Source organism: Girardinichthys multiradiatus, chromosome 15 (assembly GCF_021462225.1).
Source record: "Girardinichthys multiradiatus isolate DD_20200921_A chromosome 15, DD_fGirMul_XY1, whole genome shotgun sequence".
Taxonomy (NCBI): domain Eukaryota; kingdom Metazoa; phylum Chordata; class Actinopteri; order Cyprinodontiformes; family Goodeidae; genus Girardinichthys; species Girardinichthys multiradiatus.
This window is the reverse complement of record NC_061808.1, coordinates 33,307,877-33,326,969: the sequence shown is the minus strand read 5'-3', so window position 1 is coordinate 33,326,969 and position 19,093 is coordinate 33,307,877. Positions and strand designations below refer to the sequence as shown.

Genomic DNA, 19,093 nt, shown 5'->3' with positions numbered 1-19,093 from the left:
GATGCGCTGCTCTTACGTCACATTGTTTTTGCAGGCGTAGACCCACCACACCGACACCGGTGAACATCTGGGGAACTGACATTGAAATAGTGGACTAATATAAAGACGTGGGTGTTCACCTTAACAATAAACTGGACTGGAGTCCCAACAATGATGATCTTTACAGGAAGGGTCAGAGCAGACTGTACTGCTGAGGAGACTGAGCTGTTTTGGAGAGCAGGGGGCGCGTATGAAGACCTATTTTCACTATGTGCATGAAGCTGTTGCAGAACTGGAGAGCTCCTTCAGTAAAAGACCGCTGCACCTAGGTGCACAAAGGAGCTGTTCGACTTTATAACCATTACTGCTTCCAACAAACTCAATAAGTGTTTCCATCCCTGCTGTTGTCTGCACTGATTTATTTTATTTACAAAGCTGTTTTTATGCATAAATATCTATGCTAATTTTGTACAGTTTGGAAATCACCCTACTGAGTAGCACATTTCCTTTAATCTGAGCATGCCCTTTCTAATAACTGTACCGAATAGTTTTTCTTATGGTGTACTTTTTCCCTGACTCTGCTGTCAACTCTTATTTTATTGGTTTTTGATCGTTTTTACCTTTGTGAGTGTCTGCATGCTTCCGTTTGCCTTCTACTTTGCTGCTGAAACACCTGAATTTCTTCCTTTCATCTCATGACGTTGCATGCACCCTTGTCCAGTCTTACAGCATTGCACCATTAAAAACAAACTCAGCACTGGTAAACAGAGAGAGGTGCCAGTTATCCAAACACGCTTAAAAAAAAAAAAAAATGTATAAGGGAATGACAAGTTAATACTTCTGTTGCAGAGGCAAAAATAACATAACCTAATTACACGTTACTTCATTTATAGCTTTATTATTGAGAGAATGTGTTTCTACGTCCCTGTTTAAAACTAAACTAAGAAATAACGCCTTTAGGGGGATGTATGAGTGGACAGCATTTCTTGTAATAGTGGAGATTGCAAAATATATTCTATAAATAACTTTACATCAAAAACTCCAAGCAAGCCTAGCTTGCGGTGTGTATTTGGGCCATCATGTACTCCTGCGTCTGTGGAACAGCAATGAGTAAATGTTGGCAGACAAATCAATAAAGCCACTTTATCAGTTGCTCTCCTCTGAGCAGTAACATGTTAACTGCTGCTCTAATGTGTCCATGTGCTGGGATCTGCAGCAGATTTCAGTGTGCAGAAACACCATCTTACTCTGCCCTCACCAGATCCGTTAGATTTCTCACACCTTACAGAAGAACGCGATGATAACTGCAATGATACAAAGGTAGCACACTGTATATTAGTGTTGTAAAGTAGGGTGTTTTAGTGTAAGTATGTGTTTTAACCCACCTATTGACAAAGCAAGCCTGATAAACTGACATTCATCAAATCATTTAACAGCAGGGTGGGAAACCAAGACCATCCATAGGTTGGTAAATATTAGCTCAGATCAGGTGGGGCTGGGTTTAATATTCAAGCTGACATGTCTGGCTCCTGTTCAGCCTTTGTTTGGGTCAGTCTGTGGAAATGTTGGAAGGCACCCTGTTACTGTAGCCAGGATAGATATGTACTAAAACTAAACCTTTTACTTGACCAGTCACCTCAGCGTTAACTCTGCTCCTCCACTGACATTGTGGCAATGATTGGAATTCCGGATTTTGCACAATATAAGCTCAAACCACACAGTTTCTTGAAATGGCCAGAGATGCATGTCGTTTTCATCAATTGTTCAGTTATTTAAAAAAACAGTATACAAAAAATAGGAATTTCCATTTCCATTGCATGATTTCATAAAAATACAAAGTTTTTACAAAACGTGCAACTAAAAGAAAGATGTTTCTGCATTGTGAACATCCAGGGGTCGTAGGGACAAGTGGTAGATGGCTAAACTATAAGGTTGACACAAAAAATTGAGTTTCACAGTGATTTGCTGGCCTTTGTAAACACGATGTTGTATGAGCAACTTTTAACTAATCCTGACATGGGTTCTGAGGTCTGTTCTTCCAATCAGATAGATCTTTTATTTGACAAATCTTGAACAGACCTGCTGTAATTAGTTCAGCAATATATCTCTCGAGCATATGAATGATGATCCACTGGACATGATGATCAGTAACATTGTGAAATAAGAGAATCACGATCGCCTTCGGAACTTAGACCGGTACGAATCCACTAACATTGTATTCTGTTTTTCATTTCATTCATTTTCACTTCTGTCTGTCACTCCTAAATGCTGAATTCTGCAGGAATAGCCTGATCGGTGTAGATCTGGTAAAGTTAAAAAACATTTCCATGCTCTTTAAAAAATAAATAAAATTAAACGTAAAAAAGAAATGTTTTAAAGTACACCACATTTTTTTTCTCCCAATATAATCTGACAAAAACAAACAAGAGGAGGACAGTTTTAACCCAAACGCAATGCTTTCATAAAGGGAAGAAAAGCTCCTGTTGGTGGAATGTAGCCAAACAAACTGAGTGAAGTGGATGAAGGTGAGGGCCACACACTGACAGCTTGAACATGTTCAAACACAACCTGATGAACTGATACAGAGCACACCAAAACAGAGAACACATCCGTCCCTTCAGAAGTACAGACTGAAAACAGAAACTTTAAAAGGAAGCTGTTTAGGCAGCCTCCATGCTGTTTTAAGCATTGCTTTGGCTCTGAACATACCAGCAGCTGAACGCTTGACGCAGCCCTAACAGGAACCGGTTTCACCACATAGCAGAAACCTTAGGCAAGTCTCAGAGAAACCCAGCCACAATACCCACAGCCTGCACATCAATGCAATAGGTTGGAGACATGATGCGAAATATGAAGAAACATCTAAATGTTTCCTCTAGATTAAGCTGCAGCTGTTTCATTTCAAACCCCAAGATGTACCAGAAGACGCCTTCATGCGTTTAAATACATTGGTTGATAGATTACAATAGATGCTGTTCTCAGACTGAACTCTGGGGATACTTTGGAAGAAACAGACTCCTGATCCTCCTTCCACAAGCTGACAGATCACAGATATCTTTCTAAGCAGGTCTGCTTGTCTCATGGATCTCTTGTTGGGCATGTAGATTTGCATATTCATGCCGTCAGCCTTAAAGCAAACGCTAAAAGAGGATGTTAACCTTTATAGCTCATAGCTGAAGTTTCCCAAGTTATCCACAAAACTTAGGAGTGACTGAGCAAAGTTAGGTGGGAAATAAAACCGGGAATTCGGACGGAGCTTCAATGTTTCACTCGAGTTTTCAACAGGCAAACCGACTCCATCTTAAACACAGTTTACTAAATATATTTAAAAACACCGTCACATCCATGGATGCCACTGGCGTTATCCTGCCAACCACAGAGCTAACTGGCTAGGCTAACCAGCTAGCTCCGGGCTTTGCTAACTTTAACTCTCGGCTTCCAGAAGCGAATAAAAAAATAATCTTAGACCCTGACACTTGCTTTAATGGTTCGCATATAGGATCAACCAGGCATCTAGAGACTGACAGGAGAAAATAAAATACAGACAGCGTCAAAACACAAGCGCCAAATCATTGGAAAACTCACCCATTCCAGTCTCTCGGAACGCCCCGCAGAATCAAATGTCGGGAATCTTCCTCACAGCTAACGCGCTACTGTCCAGGTAGATGGGACCAACAAGCCAAAGCAGGGAAAGGGTTGGTCGAATTACCGCCGAAAACAAGCTAAATTAGCCGTAAATCCATCCGTCCTAGCCAGAGCAACGTTTCAGTCCTCCTGAGTTCTCTCTCTTGAAGATTACAGTGCAGGAAGTTAGCCAGGAATAGGAGTCTCCACCTTTCTTGGACTCGCCTCCACACCGCTCTCGGTGCCTGTTTTCCTGTCTGTCTGCCCACCAAAATACAGCCCAGTTGGAAACTTCGCGAGGTTTCAGGTGGGACTGATCCGCGAGAAGAATAGTCGATGGAATGTTAAATCTCCATCCAGCCCAGCATGTACAGTAACTACGGTACCAGCGCGGTCACGGTGTGCGTGTGACAGACGCCGCTTTGGCCACCAGAGCCGGTCCAAAATTGCATGGGGCCCCGATGGGGATTTTTATTTGAGAGGCCCACATAGGATAGTCAAATTTCTGGAATTGAAATACACGATGCCAAATATATAACGGAGGTCCCATCAGAAGGACCGTTATCTGCTCCTTTGTGCAAGCAGGAACAGGATGAGTATATTTTCTACTTGCTCTACATAAACTCAGGGCTTGTCAAATCCCACAGTAGAAAATTCTGTTGAAGTGCAAATGACAGAACTTTCCCATTTTTTTTTATTTATTATTTAGCACCAGTGTCAAGTTTAGAACAATGACAGCTCCTCTGATTGTTAAAGTGTGGAAAAAAATTCTGTGCTCTCTATTTCACTTTAAAAAATAGGATAACACCCTGCAATCAGACAAATTCCCTAACTCTTAATTACTTTTAACTTTTAATTAAATCTCTAAACAATTCAAACTGCTGTCATTGACAAAAGCAATTATAAAAAGGATTTTCCCACAAACTGTTTCTTCAAGAAAAGTCTTATTTTGTTCCTTAGATGTAATACACACGTGGACAAAATTGTTGGTACCCCTCAGTTAATGAAAGAAAACCCCACAATGGTCCCAGAAATAACTTGAATCTGACAAAGGTAATAATGAATAAAAATTCTATGAAAATGAACAAATGAAAGTCAGACATTGCTTTTCAAACATGCTTCAACAGAATTATTTAAAAAAATAAACTCATGAAACTGGCCTGGACATAAATTATGTCACCCCTGAAAATAATGTGACCAAAGGGACATGTTAAATCAAGGTGTGTCCATTAATTAGCATCACAGGTGTCTACATTCTTGTAATGAGTCAGTGGTCCTATAAATAGGGCTACAGGTAGTCACTGTGCTGTTTGGTATCACACTCAACATGGACCAGAGGAAGCAAAGGAAAGAGTGTTCTCAGGAGATTAGAAAGAAAATCATAGACAAGCATGTTAAAGGTCAAGGTTATAAGACCATCTCCAAGCAGCTTCATGTTCCTGTGACTACAGCTGCACATATTATTCAGAAAGTTAAGATCCATGGGACTGTAGCCAACCTCCCTGGACGTGGCCGCAGGAGGAAAATTGATGACAAAACAAAGAGACGGATAATACGAACGGTAACAAAAGAGCCCAGAAAAACTTCTAAAGACATTAAAAGTGATCTTCAAGCTCAAGGAATATCAGTGTCAAATCGCACCATCCGACGTTGTTTGAGGAAAACTGGACTTACTGGGAGACGACCAAGGAGAACACCATTGTTGAAAACAAATTATCAAAAAAACAGACTGAAATTTACCAAACTACATGTTGACAAGCCACAAAGCTTCTGGGAGAATGTCCTATGGACAGATGAGACAAAAATTGAACTTTTTGGCAAGGCACATCAGCTCTATGTTTGCAGATGGAAAAATGAAGCATATGAAGAAAAGAACACTGTCCCTACGGTGAAACATGGAGGAGGCTCTGTTATGTTCTGGAGCTGCTTTGCTGCATCTGGCACAGGGTGTCTTGAATCTGTGCAGGTATAATGAAATCTCAAGACTATCAAGGGATTCTAGAGAGAAATGTGCTGCCCAGTGTCAGAACGCTTGGTCTCAGTCACAGGTCATGGGTCTTTCAACAGGATAATGACCCAAAACACACAGCTAAAAACACACAAGAATGACTAAGAGAAAAACATTGGCCTATTCTGAAGTGGCCTTCTATGAGCCCTGACCTAAATCCTATTGAGCATCTGTGGAAGGAGCTGAAACATGCTGTCTGGAAAAGGCATCCTTCAAACCTGAGACAACTGGAGCAGTTTGCTCATGAGGGGTGGGCCAAAATACCTGCTGAGAGGAGCAGAAGTCTCATTGACAGTAATAGGAATCGCTTGACTGCAGTGATTGCCTCAAAAGGTTGTGCAACAAAATACTAAGTTAAGGGTACCATCATTTTTGTCAAGGCCTGTTTCATGAGTTTATTTTTTTTAATAATTCTGTTGAAGCATGTTTATAAAGCAATGTCTGACTTTTATTTGTTCATTTTCATAGAATTGTTATTCATTATTACCTTTGTCAGATTCAAGTTATTTCTGGGACCATTGTGGATTTTTCTTTCATTAACCGAGAGGTACCAACAATTTTGTCCACGTGTGTAAATGTAAAGTGCTGCAACCTGTGGAGTGAACTGAGGAAAAGAGTGAACTATAAAGGATCCAGGACGGATCCAGGAGAAAGATCAGTTTGTGGACAGTATGCTTATATTCTCCAGCTAAAACTCAGGTTAATGGTTGAAGTTTCCTAAATCTTTTAGAATGAGATTATCCTACTTCAGTAAAAAATGAATTTATTGTTAAGCTTCTTACACATCTGAACCAAATGGGTGTTGCAAAACAGGATATTTTATAGTTAACAAGTGAGCTACCAATGAATTCCTTAAGCTGATTCTATGACACACACCACCTTTAGTAAGTGTCTTTAGACAGTGACAGCTATAACTGTATATTCTTTTACTTTTGAATCGTGCAATATTTCATTTTTTAAAAAGTTTTCCATTGTTCTATATTCTCAAATTTGTAAATATCACAGAAACTTTAAAAATATTCTATGTAAACCTGACTAGAAATGTGAAGGTTTAAGTTCAATATTCAATGTAACAATTCAGCTGCTCTTTTCTCTTTTTGCCATGCTGTTTTCTGGATCATATTCTTGTGTTAGAAACCTTTAGCATATGGCCTCATATTTGACTCCAAGACACTTTGGTATACTGAGGTCCCCAGGTCCTGTTTCAGCTAATCAAGCCCTAGTCATTAACCCTCCACCACCATGCATGTCATTGTTATTAAGGGCCTGAGCTGATATGCTGTGTTTGGTTCCTCTCGTGCCACGTATTACGAGCAGACATCTCCACTGTTGGATTTTCCAGCGTTCTTTGGTTTGTTCAGATGAACATTGGCAAACCTTAATCTTTCGCTGATCTTCTTAAAGAAAAAGCATGTTAACTTGAGGCCTGCAAAGTCTGACATGGGTTTTACAGATTCTGTCAGCTTTACACAGTCTGAGTTTGGAGCAAACATTCTAGATTTCAGGTCCTTGGAAAAATGGCAAACTCTTTCTCGCTACAGTAAAAAAAGTAAAACTACCCCCACATTTCATATATTGCTTTGAAAAAGTATTCATACCATTTGTATATTTCTACATCCTTTGTACATCTACAGACTTACATTTGTCCCAATTCTTCAATGGAACAAAGCTCAGAATGGATTTGACTGGGCCAAGTCTTAGATCCATTCATCTTTCCATCAACAATGATCAGCTTCCCTGTCCCTGTTGAAGACAAGCATCACCACATCATGAAGCTGCCACTAGAAGAAAGAAGAAGAAAATGAAAACACAGTTTGAAAATCTATTAGAAATTTCATTTATGAGTCAAAAAATGCAGCTATGACTTTAAAATGAAAAAGCATTTCTGTAAATAAATTTTAATTTTCAAATTTGACATTTCAAAATGAATTTTGGTCACTTTTTGCTGAGACGTTTTGAAAATGAAATGTTAAACGTTATTTTATTCATCATTTTAATTAATTTACAAATTGAGCAGTCTTGGAGAAGAAAATGAAAATGCAGTTTCAATGATTTATAATTCAATTTATTTATGAGTCAAAAAATTATGAGCTTCATTTTGAAAATGAAAAAGCATTTCTATTAATCCATTTTAATTGAATATTGGGACACATTTGCTTCCATAGTTTAGAGGCCTTGCAGTTAAGGGACTTGAATCTAATGCACACCACACTTTTCAGGTTTTTATTAGTAAAACAATTTAACCATGTTTACCTTATACTTCATGATTATGTGCTACTTTGTGTTGCTCTATTGCATAAAATCCCAATAAATTAATGAATAAACTCTTAAGACTGGTCACAGGTATCCACATTTGTGAGTAATAACCAAGCTCAATGTTCAACTGCAACCAGCCTTGGAGGAACAAGGTTATGCTTCTTATGTGAGGACTGTGTGAATGTCTGCTGTGGTTTGTTAGTAAGGGTGAGAATCCATGCTGCTATTTTAGTGTCTCATTCAGAGCAGCTTGGTGCTTTGCGGAAGCATTAGTGAACACACGCACACACGCTGCCCGTCTTTAATTTTTGCACATAAACCACTCCGATTTACCTGCACTCCAGATGAAATTCATGATTTTTAAGCAGATTTCCACTGTTTCTTGACTGACAACATGTTAATGGTTAGGGCCTGATCCCAAACAGCAGAAATAAAGTGAAAAAAATAAAGTCAAAGCTCACAGTAAGACTTCATAGCAGGAAACGTGTTAAGAAACACACTTTTCTCACCTAGAATATGCGGCATGTAATCATTCCAGAGACGGAAATGATCCTACTGCCTTGTGCTCAATCCCTGCCTGCTCTGCTATGAAAAGCTGAGCTGTTCCTCCACAGTTCAGGCTGCAGACGGGCACAGAGCCCACTGCCAATTACCCGGCTTATCTCGGTGCCACCAGAGAGTGATCTGTTGGAAAAGGAAGTAGTTGAGGGCAATTTTTACTCTCAAAGGGGCCATTTGAGCAAAATGTCAACAAGTGTTTAAAGGCAATGCAAAACACAAATGTTATGCAAATGTGTTTGACCACAGGAGTACAACACACACACACACACACACACACACACACACAGTGGCTGCAGTGAATGAAACATTGTCCCAAGCAGGACCCAGAAACCACAACTGCCCTAAATTGTACTAATGGTTTCTGTGTATTACAAAGCCTTGTGGTTTGTTGTTGACTTAAATTTTTGCAAAACAGGAAAATGTGTTTAGCGAGCTGCACAAACCAGATTATTGGTGACTTGGTACATGACACTTTAATTGGTTGAAATACTCTGAATAATTTCCCATTTCAGAATCAGAATCAGAAAAGCTTTATTGCCAAGTACGTTTTTGGACATACAAGGAATTTGTTTTGGTGTAGTCGGTGCAATACAATACAAATTAAACAGTATAAACATATCTACAATATAATATAAATATATGTGCACAGTTTTAAGTGAATGAGAGTAAATATAGAGCAGTTTCTACTGCTCTGGAATTTACCACCAAATAGAAGTGAAATACAAAGGACCAGCAGGAGGTTTACATACAAGGACCATGGGTAAACTTTGATAACAACTATGGGCACATATTTATGGCATTTCTAGAGAGGAACAACAGTGAACAACCAAAAATATTTGTAAAAATTAAATTTGGGTGCACAGGAATTACTTTATTGTGTCTTTTTCCCTTAAATCCAAACAGGGTCAAAATTATACAGGCTTAAATATCTAGAGTACCACAAGAAGGCGTTCCCCCATTATGGATTTGTTCTGATTTTGTTTTTTTGTCACACTTAAGTGTTTAAGATCAAACAAATTTCAATGTCAGTTTCACCTGAGAAAATAAACAAAACTGTTTAAAATTATGATTTCATTGATTTCGGGAAATGCTAAACTAACCTGGCCCGATGTTAAAACATAACTGCCCCCCTTGTTAAGTTATGAAGTGTGATGAACCACATGTTTTGGTTTCATTTTACTAGCCACAATGAGGCCTGATTTCTGCCAGGCTAGTCGAATCAAGACATAAATAGAACCTGTCTGACTACATGAAGTGGGTGTCAAAAACTGTCAAGAAACATAACATCATTCCTGGATATAAAGAAATTCAAGAACAGAAGAGAAATAAAATCATCGACAACCGGTCTATAAAATGGTTACAAAGCCATGTTTTAGACTTTGGGATTTCAGAGAACCACAGTGAGAGCCAGTATCCACAAATGGAGTAAACATGAAACCGTGGTGAACCCGCGCAGGAGTGGCCTGTCTATCTAACAGAACCCTTAACAACACTTAAAGCAGTGCAGGCTTTTTTTGGTTCATGATTGATGAATAAGAAAGAGACTGAACCAAAATTGCATCCATCAGAGGGGAGCTTTTGCTTTAGCTAATTTCACATTTGTATAGCAAAGTTGTCAGAAATATTAGCTTCATCTAAACCTTCAACTTGTATGTTAGACCCAATCCCAACCAAATTATTTGAAGAAGTGTTCCCTTTGGTTACCAGCCCCATTCTAGATTTTATTAATCTATCCTTAGTAAGAGCATATGTACCACAGGCTTTTAAGGTAGCTGTAATTAAACCTTTACTTGAGAAACCTTCGCTTGATCAAGATGATTTAATAAATTACAGACCCATATCCAATCTTCCGTTCTTATCTAAAATTCTTGAGAAAATAGTTGCTAATCAAATGTGTGAGCATTTACACATCAATGACCTGTTTGAAGAGTTTCAGTCAGGCTTCAGAGCTCATCATAGCACTGAAACAGCTCTGCTGAAAGTCACTAATTATATTCTTATGGCCTTAGATAATGGACTTGTGTCTGTACTTGTCCTGTTAGATCTCAGTGATGCATTTGATACAGTCTACCATAATATTCTCTTAGAAAGGCTGGAATATGCTGTAGGGATCAGGGGAACAGCACTAGGCTGATTTTATCACGTTCTGGGTTTGGATCGGACCAAAGTGCAGATAAGAACTTGGCAACCGCATGATGAGAGGAAGGCTTCTCTTTAATTAAAGGTCTCCAAAACGTAACATAATCCAGCAAGTACAAACATGAGTCGAGCCAATAACGTACATGTGTACACAGTTCTGTACCGTAGCAAAACTGAGCATAAACAGGGGTAGTGAACGAGGAATAGTGACGGAGGAACCAGCAGGAAACAAAGAACACAGACCAACTAATATACAAGGAGTTAACAAAGGCAGGTAATCACAGGAACTAAGAACAGGTGTGGCAAGGAGACATGGAGGCATAAGGGACAGGTGGAACTAATTAACAATAAAGGAAACCATAGATCTAAGAACGGTTAATACAAAAACACAAACCAAGTACAAGGATGTCCAACCATGACAGGTTTAAATCTTATCTGTCTGACAGATTCCAGTTTGTTCATGTAAATGATGAATCATCTTCAAACTTCAGGGTTAATTGTGGAGTACCACAGGGTTCAGTACTTGGGCCAATTCTCTTTACTATATATATGCGTCCAATAGGTAAAATTATCAGGCAGCATAGGATCAATTTTCACAGTTACGCTGATGATACTCAGCTTTACTTATCCATAAATCCTGGTGAACCCAACCAGTTAGATAGACTACAAGCATGTCTTGAAGACATAAAAACTTGGATGACTTTAAATTTTCTGCTTCTAAATTCAGCCAAGACAGAAGTTGCCGTCTTTGGACCGGAGTCTTTAAAAAAGAAACTGCTTAGTTAATCACTTAACCTAGATGGCATTAAATTGACCTCCGGTAATAAAGTAAAAAACCTTGGTGTTATTTTTGACCAGGACATGTCATTTAAATCCCATATTAAACAGGTTTCTAGGGTTTCCTTCTTTCATCTCCGGAACATTGCCAAAATTAGAAATATCCTATCCAGGAGTGATGCTGATAAACTAGTCCATGCATTTGTTACGTCAAAGCTGGACTATTGTAATTACTATCAGGATGTCCACAAAATGCAGTTAAAAGCCTTCAGCTGATTCAAAATGCTGCAGCAAGAGTTCTGATGAAAATTAAAAAGAGAGATCATATTTCTCCTACTTTAGCTTCCCTTCATTGGCTCCCTGTTAAATCCAGAATAGAATTTAAAATTCTCCTCCTCACATATAAAGCCCTTAATGATTTAGCTCCATCATACATCAGAGATCTGATTGTTCCATATGTTCCTAACAGAGCACTTCGTTCTCAGACTGCAGGTTTACTAGTGGTTCCTAGAGTCTCTAGAAGTAGAATGGGAGGCAGATCCTTTAGTTATCAGGCTCCTGTCCTGTGGAACCAGCTCCCAGTTTTAGTCTATGAGGCAGACACCCTGTCTACTTTTAAGGCTACGCTTAAAACTTTCCTTTTTGATAAAGCTTATAGTTAGAGTGGCTTAGGTTATCCTGAGCTATCTCTGTAGTTATGCTGCTATAGGCTTAGGCTGCTGGAGGACATAATGACCACTTTCACCCTCTTCGCTACATTCTCACACTACTCTCTAATTCTGCATTATTGGCTGTTATTTCAGTTTTTAACTTTATGTTCTCTCTCTTTTCTCTTCCTAGAAGCTACACCTGGCCTGACTCTGTGTCTACCTGTGACACCTTTCTGGAGGGGGGAATCGTCCAAGCTTCTGCTGGGAACAACTTAATGCTCACCTTCTACCGATGATACACCTGGCCCTGTCAGTGTTTAACCCTATTTTTTACCTAGACATAGCTACTGATTGAGCTTTTACTATGACTAATTGTATGTGCTCTCTCTTATACTCTAAACTTGAAAACTGGCTCAGTTTGTTTTTTTTCTTCCTAGATGAAACCACTAAAGGAGCTACATCCATCAACATTTAATTTTCCTTCCCATAGAAAGTAGTCATGGATCAGTACTTCTTTGTTCTTTTTGTGTCTCTGCTCTGTTCTCTCAAACCCCCAGTGGGTCGTGGCAGATGGCCGCTAACACTGAGCCTGGTTCCGCTGGAGGTTTCTTCCTGTTAAAAGGGAGTTTTTCCTCTCCACTGTCACTACATGCATGCTCAGTATGAGGGATTGCTGCAAAGTCAACGCCAGTGACTGTCCACTGTCTCTACATGTTCATCCAGGAGGAGTGAATGCTGCAAGTCACTGACTGGATGCAATCTGCTGGGTTTCCTTTGACAGAAAAACTTTTTAACCAATTTGAATAAATAACTGAATCTTACTGCACTGTTCAATGGTTAGGATTAATTGGAATGTATGTACCTGACTTGAAATCTGTATAATTTGATTGAATTGACTTAGTCTGTTTTAAAGTTACCCACCTTTCACACAATGCATCAGGAAACAACACTGTCCAATTATTTTTACTTCTTGTTCCTCCCTCCCTGTTGGTTGGAGTAAGGGGGAGTCAGGTTTAGCCTAAACCGGCTCAGTTATGGTTGAGCTGCAAACACACCCTCCATTTCTGCTACCTGTATGACCCCTTCTCTTTTCCAATGGTTATAATCAGTCTGACAGAGAGAGTTACCCCTCAATCCTAATGGTTTTTAGTATAACAATGGCCACCAGTGGGCACTAGATGGTCAAACTTTATCAGTTTATTATTATACTTAGTACCCCTACAAATAGCCCATTCTAAAATGGCCGAACTCTAACACTCAGTAGTTTATTCTAACCTCCCCAACAAACCCACATCATTCCAAACCCTTTGTGAAGTGCCTTGAGACGATATATATATATATATATAAATAAAACTGAATTGAAAATTGAATAAAGAGAAAACCATTTGAAGTCCTGTTTGCAGTTGCCGCAAGTCATTTAGGACACACAGTAAATATGTACATTTGACATAGGAGGAATATTCTGGAATACTGATAAACCAAAGTAAATTCTCCCAAGAATTGCTGACGAAGAAACAAGCCAAAACTGAGACTTTGTGGCCGTAACCAAGCAGAAGGCCTCTAGGGTATCTTAGAGAGAAAGTTAGAGCAGAACAAGCCCATCAGTGAACAGTAATTGAAAATTTGTCTCGGACAAATTACGTGAAAGCCCACCACAACAACATTCAATGCCGAGGAAGACCGGGTCTACCATCTAAAACAGAAAAAGTGTTGAATAAGTAAAAACTCAAGTTTTTTTCTACTTTGATATTAAACTCAAAGACAACTTAAGAGTAGACTTCAAAGAACAAGAAACATGCTATCCCAGGCCACAGAAAAATTCTGAATCTACACATTTACTAGACCTAACTAATGTCTGTCTGATACCTGGTTGACAGGCTGGAGCCATCATGTGGGCCAAATGTAAAACTGCAGCCAGTCATTTCAAATTTCTGGCAATTCTATACAAAAGCAGGATTTTACTTGAAAAACCTTTATAGCTTTAATGTATATGATTTAGCAATGAATAAACAACTGTTACTTTTTGAATTCTAATAAAGGTTTAGAGCATGTTGAGTTGGTTGTTTTAAAGCTTTTTGCTTGTGTAGAGATGATGCTCCATCCATCCCTAAGAATTTACGGGCCACAAAATTCTGGCACCCAACCTTTAAGTAAAAGTTGCTGAATGTTTGTGGTTTTATTTACCATAAACTGAAGATGAATGAGGCAGAAAGCTGGTTAATAAATGAGAAGTAACCCTCCTTTTTGTTTTGTGTTGTACCAAACATTTTTTTTATTTTAAGAAAACGTTATGTGTCTATGAAAATGCCATCCTAAAGATCTAAAAGTGTGATTCTGCACCAACCACCTGTCCTTGCAGGCTAGATAGGCTGCATGTTAGGGGTAATGTGCTGCACAAAATCATGCAGAGGTTCAACAAATGGTACCAGGACTGCACCTGAAAGACCCTTGCACCAAAGGGAAAAACTGTGGGGGAATCCTGGTACGATGTCCGAATTACCTCAACTGACTCTTTTGCAGGGGAGCCCTACGCTGAGCTCTGGATGACAGAGCTCCTCAACCACTAAGGCAGAGCCTAATAACTCTGTCCAGAAAGCAAATTTCCATTGCTTGTATCCGGATTCATGGCATGCCTTTTTTTTTTTTTGTGACATTGGTAACGGTGGTAGTGGTTCATCCTGTAACTGGTGGGTTGTTGGTTCAAAACCCCCGCTCCGCCCGTCTCAGTCGTGGGCAAGACACTTCACCCGCCTTGCCTGCTGATGGTGGTCAGAGGGACCGGTGCCACCGATTGTATAGCAGCCTCACTACTGTCAGTGTGAATGTGTGTATGAACGGGTGAATGACCGATTGCAGTGTCAAGTGCTTTGGTGTCCTCAGACTTCATAAAAGCGCTAATCAAGTGCAGGCCATTTAATTTTGTGACGCTAGAGACCTTTATTTTGTAATTTGACCGACAGCAAATCGGGTGGAGAGAGAGGGGAAGACATGCAGCACAGGGTAACGGGCCAGGACTAAAACCCGTGACAACTATGTTGAGGACTGATGCCTCTGTACAAAGGTCACCACCAACATTTGATGAGTCCTAGAAAGGACCACTCTGCCGTGTGTTTATGATGGCTGCATTTTACCTAGGAAGGGGTCCTGCTGTTTATCATGCTGGTTTGTTATTAGTAGTGCCCCAAAGACAAATAAACTAATGGGATTGATTGACTGTACTGTAACTGAACACATATTATTTTAGTTTTAGTTTTCATACAGTGACAAGTCAACATGGAAGAGATGTATACTGGCAGTGGAAAACAACGGAATGGAATTTAGGTGGCAACTTGTCCTTTTAATTAAATAATCAAACCCAAATTCCCACTGTTTAGTATTTGCAATTGGAAGTTGATTTTTAAATCAAATCAATAAACTATTATTAGTTAACTGTCATTTCATTCTATACAATCATTAAACAGATGGTTTGGTTCTTTAGGTGTCTTCAGATTATGACCTTTCTTCAAGAAGATGAAGTATCGGCAGGATAGAGGCAGAGATAGTTGAGGGATTGGGGTTTCATTTGTAGTAATGTGAACACTGCTCAGATCTGTTGTGGAGAAGAAAGAGCTGATCCAAAGAGCAAAGCTTTCCATTTACTGGTCTGTCTACCTTGCAACCATCAGCTACGGTCACGAGATATCGATTATGACTGAAAGAGCTAGACCACGGCTACACTTCAGAGGAAGCTCTGTAGGGTAGGTGGGCTCGGCCTTAAAGATAAGGTCAGGAACTTTATCTCTCCGTGGGATCTTGAAGTAGAGCCACTGATCCTCTGCATCAAAAGTAACCAGACATCATCTGGCATCCCTCAAGTATGCCTTAGGTCATCTCCAACTGGGAGGAGACCATTGGAGGGCGGAGGAGGATGATTCCAGGTGTTCCCTGCTAGACACGTTAACCCACGTGACTTCATCTCAGATAAATGGTAGTTGATGGATGGATGGACAGAGAAACAGACGGACAGATGGATGGATAGACGGACAGATAATGGAAAGCACAAATAAAAAACACAAAACGTGCACAAGTCCTCAAATATAAAGTGTAAACTTGGCATTTGATGTTGTGTGGTGTATACCAGCCCCAGATCATACACATCTTTCTCTCTAGTATTCTAGATTGTTTTTGTTACAGTGATCACAGTAACAGTGTTATTTTAGGATAATTTTGGAGCTTTAATTAGTCATAATAATAACTTCACTCTTTAAAATAAAATATTTCATGCATTGAATATGAATTTATTGTTTGAATATTGACATGGTTACGATGATCATTTTCTGCTTTAAGGTAAGGTTTAAGTATTGTTTTGATGGTTCAACGACCTTGGAAGATTTTTGGAAGTTTCATGTGGAAAATAAATAATTGAAATTAGGAAATATCTCCTTCCTCGCTAAAGTTGAGGGTGGTCATCGAACGGTTAGCCATCCTTTGCTAACTCTTCATCTTGAATAGTGTCCTATTCCTATTGCTACGCATCATCGTCCATTCTTAAAGATTTTTTTCAGTAGACAGACAGGAAATGGGTGGAGAAATGGGAAAGACGCACAAATGTCACAGAGGCTCAAACCCGGGACTGCCGCGTCGAGGACTAAAGCCTCAGCACATTGACCCCCTACACCAACAGCGTGGCGGCCACATCTTCCATTCTTGACACCTCCTCAGTGGAGCAGCATTTTGGACGTGGCCAGAAATGCTTCAGTTCTATCAACACAGTCCAATTTGATTGGCTGTTCCTAGCATTTTCCGTGGAAACATTATTAAGGAAGAAACCTTTCTGTGCAACTCCTGAGAAACCGATCCCTGATTCTTCATTGGGAACCTTCTGCAACTCAACCTGGCAAGTTACCCTTTTCTGTTTTCTGCTGAAATGTTGACAGATGTTCTCTTAAATGCAAAAGACCTATCCATCCAAATCTCCGAGTCTGCTTGACCCTTTCCTCATAATCTCATTCCTCAGAGTGACCTTGGCTGGTCATAAGGGTGACAGGCTTAGGTTCCTTTGACAAGGAGAAAGACCAGGAGCTGCACATTTCACCCGCCTGCTGTCTGAGAGTCTGAGAAGCAGAAAGCGAGAGACTGCTGTTTCAATTGGACATAAGGCGGGAAAATATGGTGTTACCTTGCTAATCTGGAACTGGAGAAGATTGGATGTGGAAAAGAGAACTTCAGCTTCCTCCTTTCCTTTAGATGAGATAGGAAATCAAATTAAGCGGAGATATTTTCATACCAGACTTTATGAAAGTCTCTTGAAGTCTGGATAACAATTCGATATTGATCCATTGATAAATAAGATTGTTGAATGTTTCTTCATTACTTCCTTCTATTTTTATTGTTATCAGCAGAGGTAGATTGTTTCATATTTGTTCATCCATGACCTTATATTTGTTAGTTCAGTTCATTAATTATATTTCTAATCAATAAACCATCATTAAATGGTTGAATAGTTGATGAATACACTCTGGAAACTCATGGTGATTTTCTCATAGCCTGTTGATGAGTTCTAATCTCTGATTTAAAATAAGTCATAACACTGAGATATCAATTAAACTCTGGGCCGTTTGCAATATGCAAATGTGCAACACTCCGGTGCATTCCTGTCAGGTTGATAAGTAGAGTGATTGATGAGCATATGGGGCTGATTGATTAGTTATACAGTAGTATAATTTAATATAGCACAAATGTCGTTTGGGGGTACTGTTTGTTTGTTGAGAGCAGATTTAAAAGCTGGTGGAAATATTGTGAGGAGTAACTGACTGTGTTTAGAGACCTGTTCCTGCAGCAGTTCTGAAGCAGATCCTGGACTGAGGGTAGCGGGACCCCTTCAGCTCCACCTCACCATCCTCTGCGGGTTTAACCACATACATACAAATCCAACACATACTTTCTTTTGGTTGCATGAGTACATTGTTATTTCAATGTACCTGTATTGGTTCAAGATGGTTTCATTAAGCAGAAGTATATTTATCATTATAAAGTAAATTAAGTAAATTAAAGATGAAACTTTAATCGTCCACCTCTACTGGCTGGTTTTAGTGGATTTGTCTAAAAAAAGGTCAGCTTCAATCAATCAATCAATCAATCAATCAATCAATCAATCAATCAATCAATCAATCGTTTATCTATAAAGAGTAAAATAACATACAGATATAAAGAAAACATAAAATAGAACCATAAAAGACATCAGGACTAGAATGTTGCTCTTTTACTTGCTATTAAAAGCCAGTCTGAATACATGAGTTTTGAGATTTGATTTACAGAGACTTAGATCAGTGGTGGAGCATATAGATACAGAACAATGTGCTATTGTGATTCTGTGGGAAGGTGTTTGCTTTGCATGCTGCTTTGTGTGTTTTAAAGGCACCTTGAGGATTTATTAATATGCATTACTACTCAGATTGGTTTGAAAATAAACAAAACAAAACAAAACAAAACATGAAAATTACCAAAACACATGACAGATAAGAGTAAATTATTTCAAATGATCTAAAGTCTAGAGCGTATTAAGCATTTCAGACCAAATAATAAAAACCTAAATAAATTACAAAAACAATTATAGAAAAAATTAATCATGCTACTTTTTTAACAATGAACAACTTCTCAAAACAAAGGAACATTTTGATCATTCATTTGGTCTGCTGTGACACTTTTTGTCCAGAAGAGGTCAGTGTACACTTTCCTATTAATGTCTCTGTTCAGGAGGGAACAGTAAAAAAAGCACTTGGCAGCAGAAATAAAATTTTATGGAAGAAATGGATGAAAGAAGATAGAAAACGGAGACAAAGATTGAGACATTATTTCCAATGTGATTAGCTGCCAAATTTCGATTTCTACAAGATTTAGCTACTGATACAGATTTTAACATAACTAAATTGATGGTTCAGCCTTTCACCTCACAACAAGAAAGCCATGGGTTCTAAGCCAGGACCAGAGCCTTTGTACATGAAGTTTGCACAGGTGGATTTTTCCAGGTGCTCTGATTTTCTCACTCATTCCACAAACAGGCTTATTAGAATAACTGGATAACCTACAAGAAATCATCATTCCTGGGAACTATAGTGCT

The 19,093-nt window shown here is 39.1% G+C and overlaps 1 protein-coding gene across 3 annotated transcripts in view; it reads right to left on the bottom strand.

The window, feature by feature from the left end:
- Positions 1-4,029, bottom strand: part of LOC124882193 (CD2-associated protein) — a 75,929-nt gene extending 71,900 nt beyond the window's left edge. For 2 of the 3 annotated variants that reach the window (XM_047388433.1, XM_047388436.1), the window contains exon 1: positions 3,565-4,027. In XM_047388433.1, coding sequence (XP_047244389.1) covers positions 3,565-3,568 — 4 coding nt within the window. In that variant the 5' untranslated portion in view covers positions 3,569-4,027. Of the gene's footprint in view, positions 1-3,564 lie in introns of all 3 variants that reach the window. The other variant, XM_047388432.1, reaches the window with a different exon arrangement.
- Between the last annotated feature and the right edge of the window lie 15,064 nt (positions 4,030-19,093).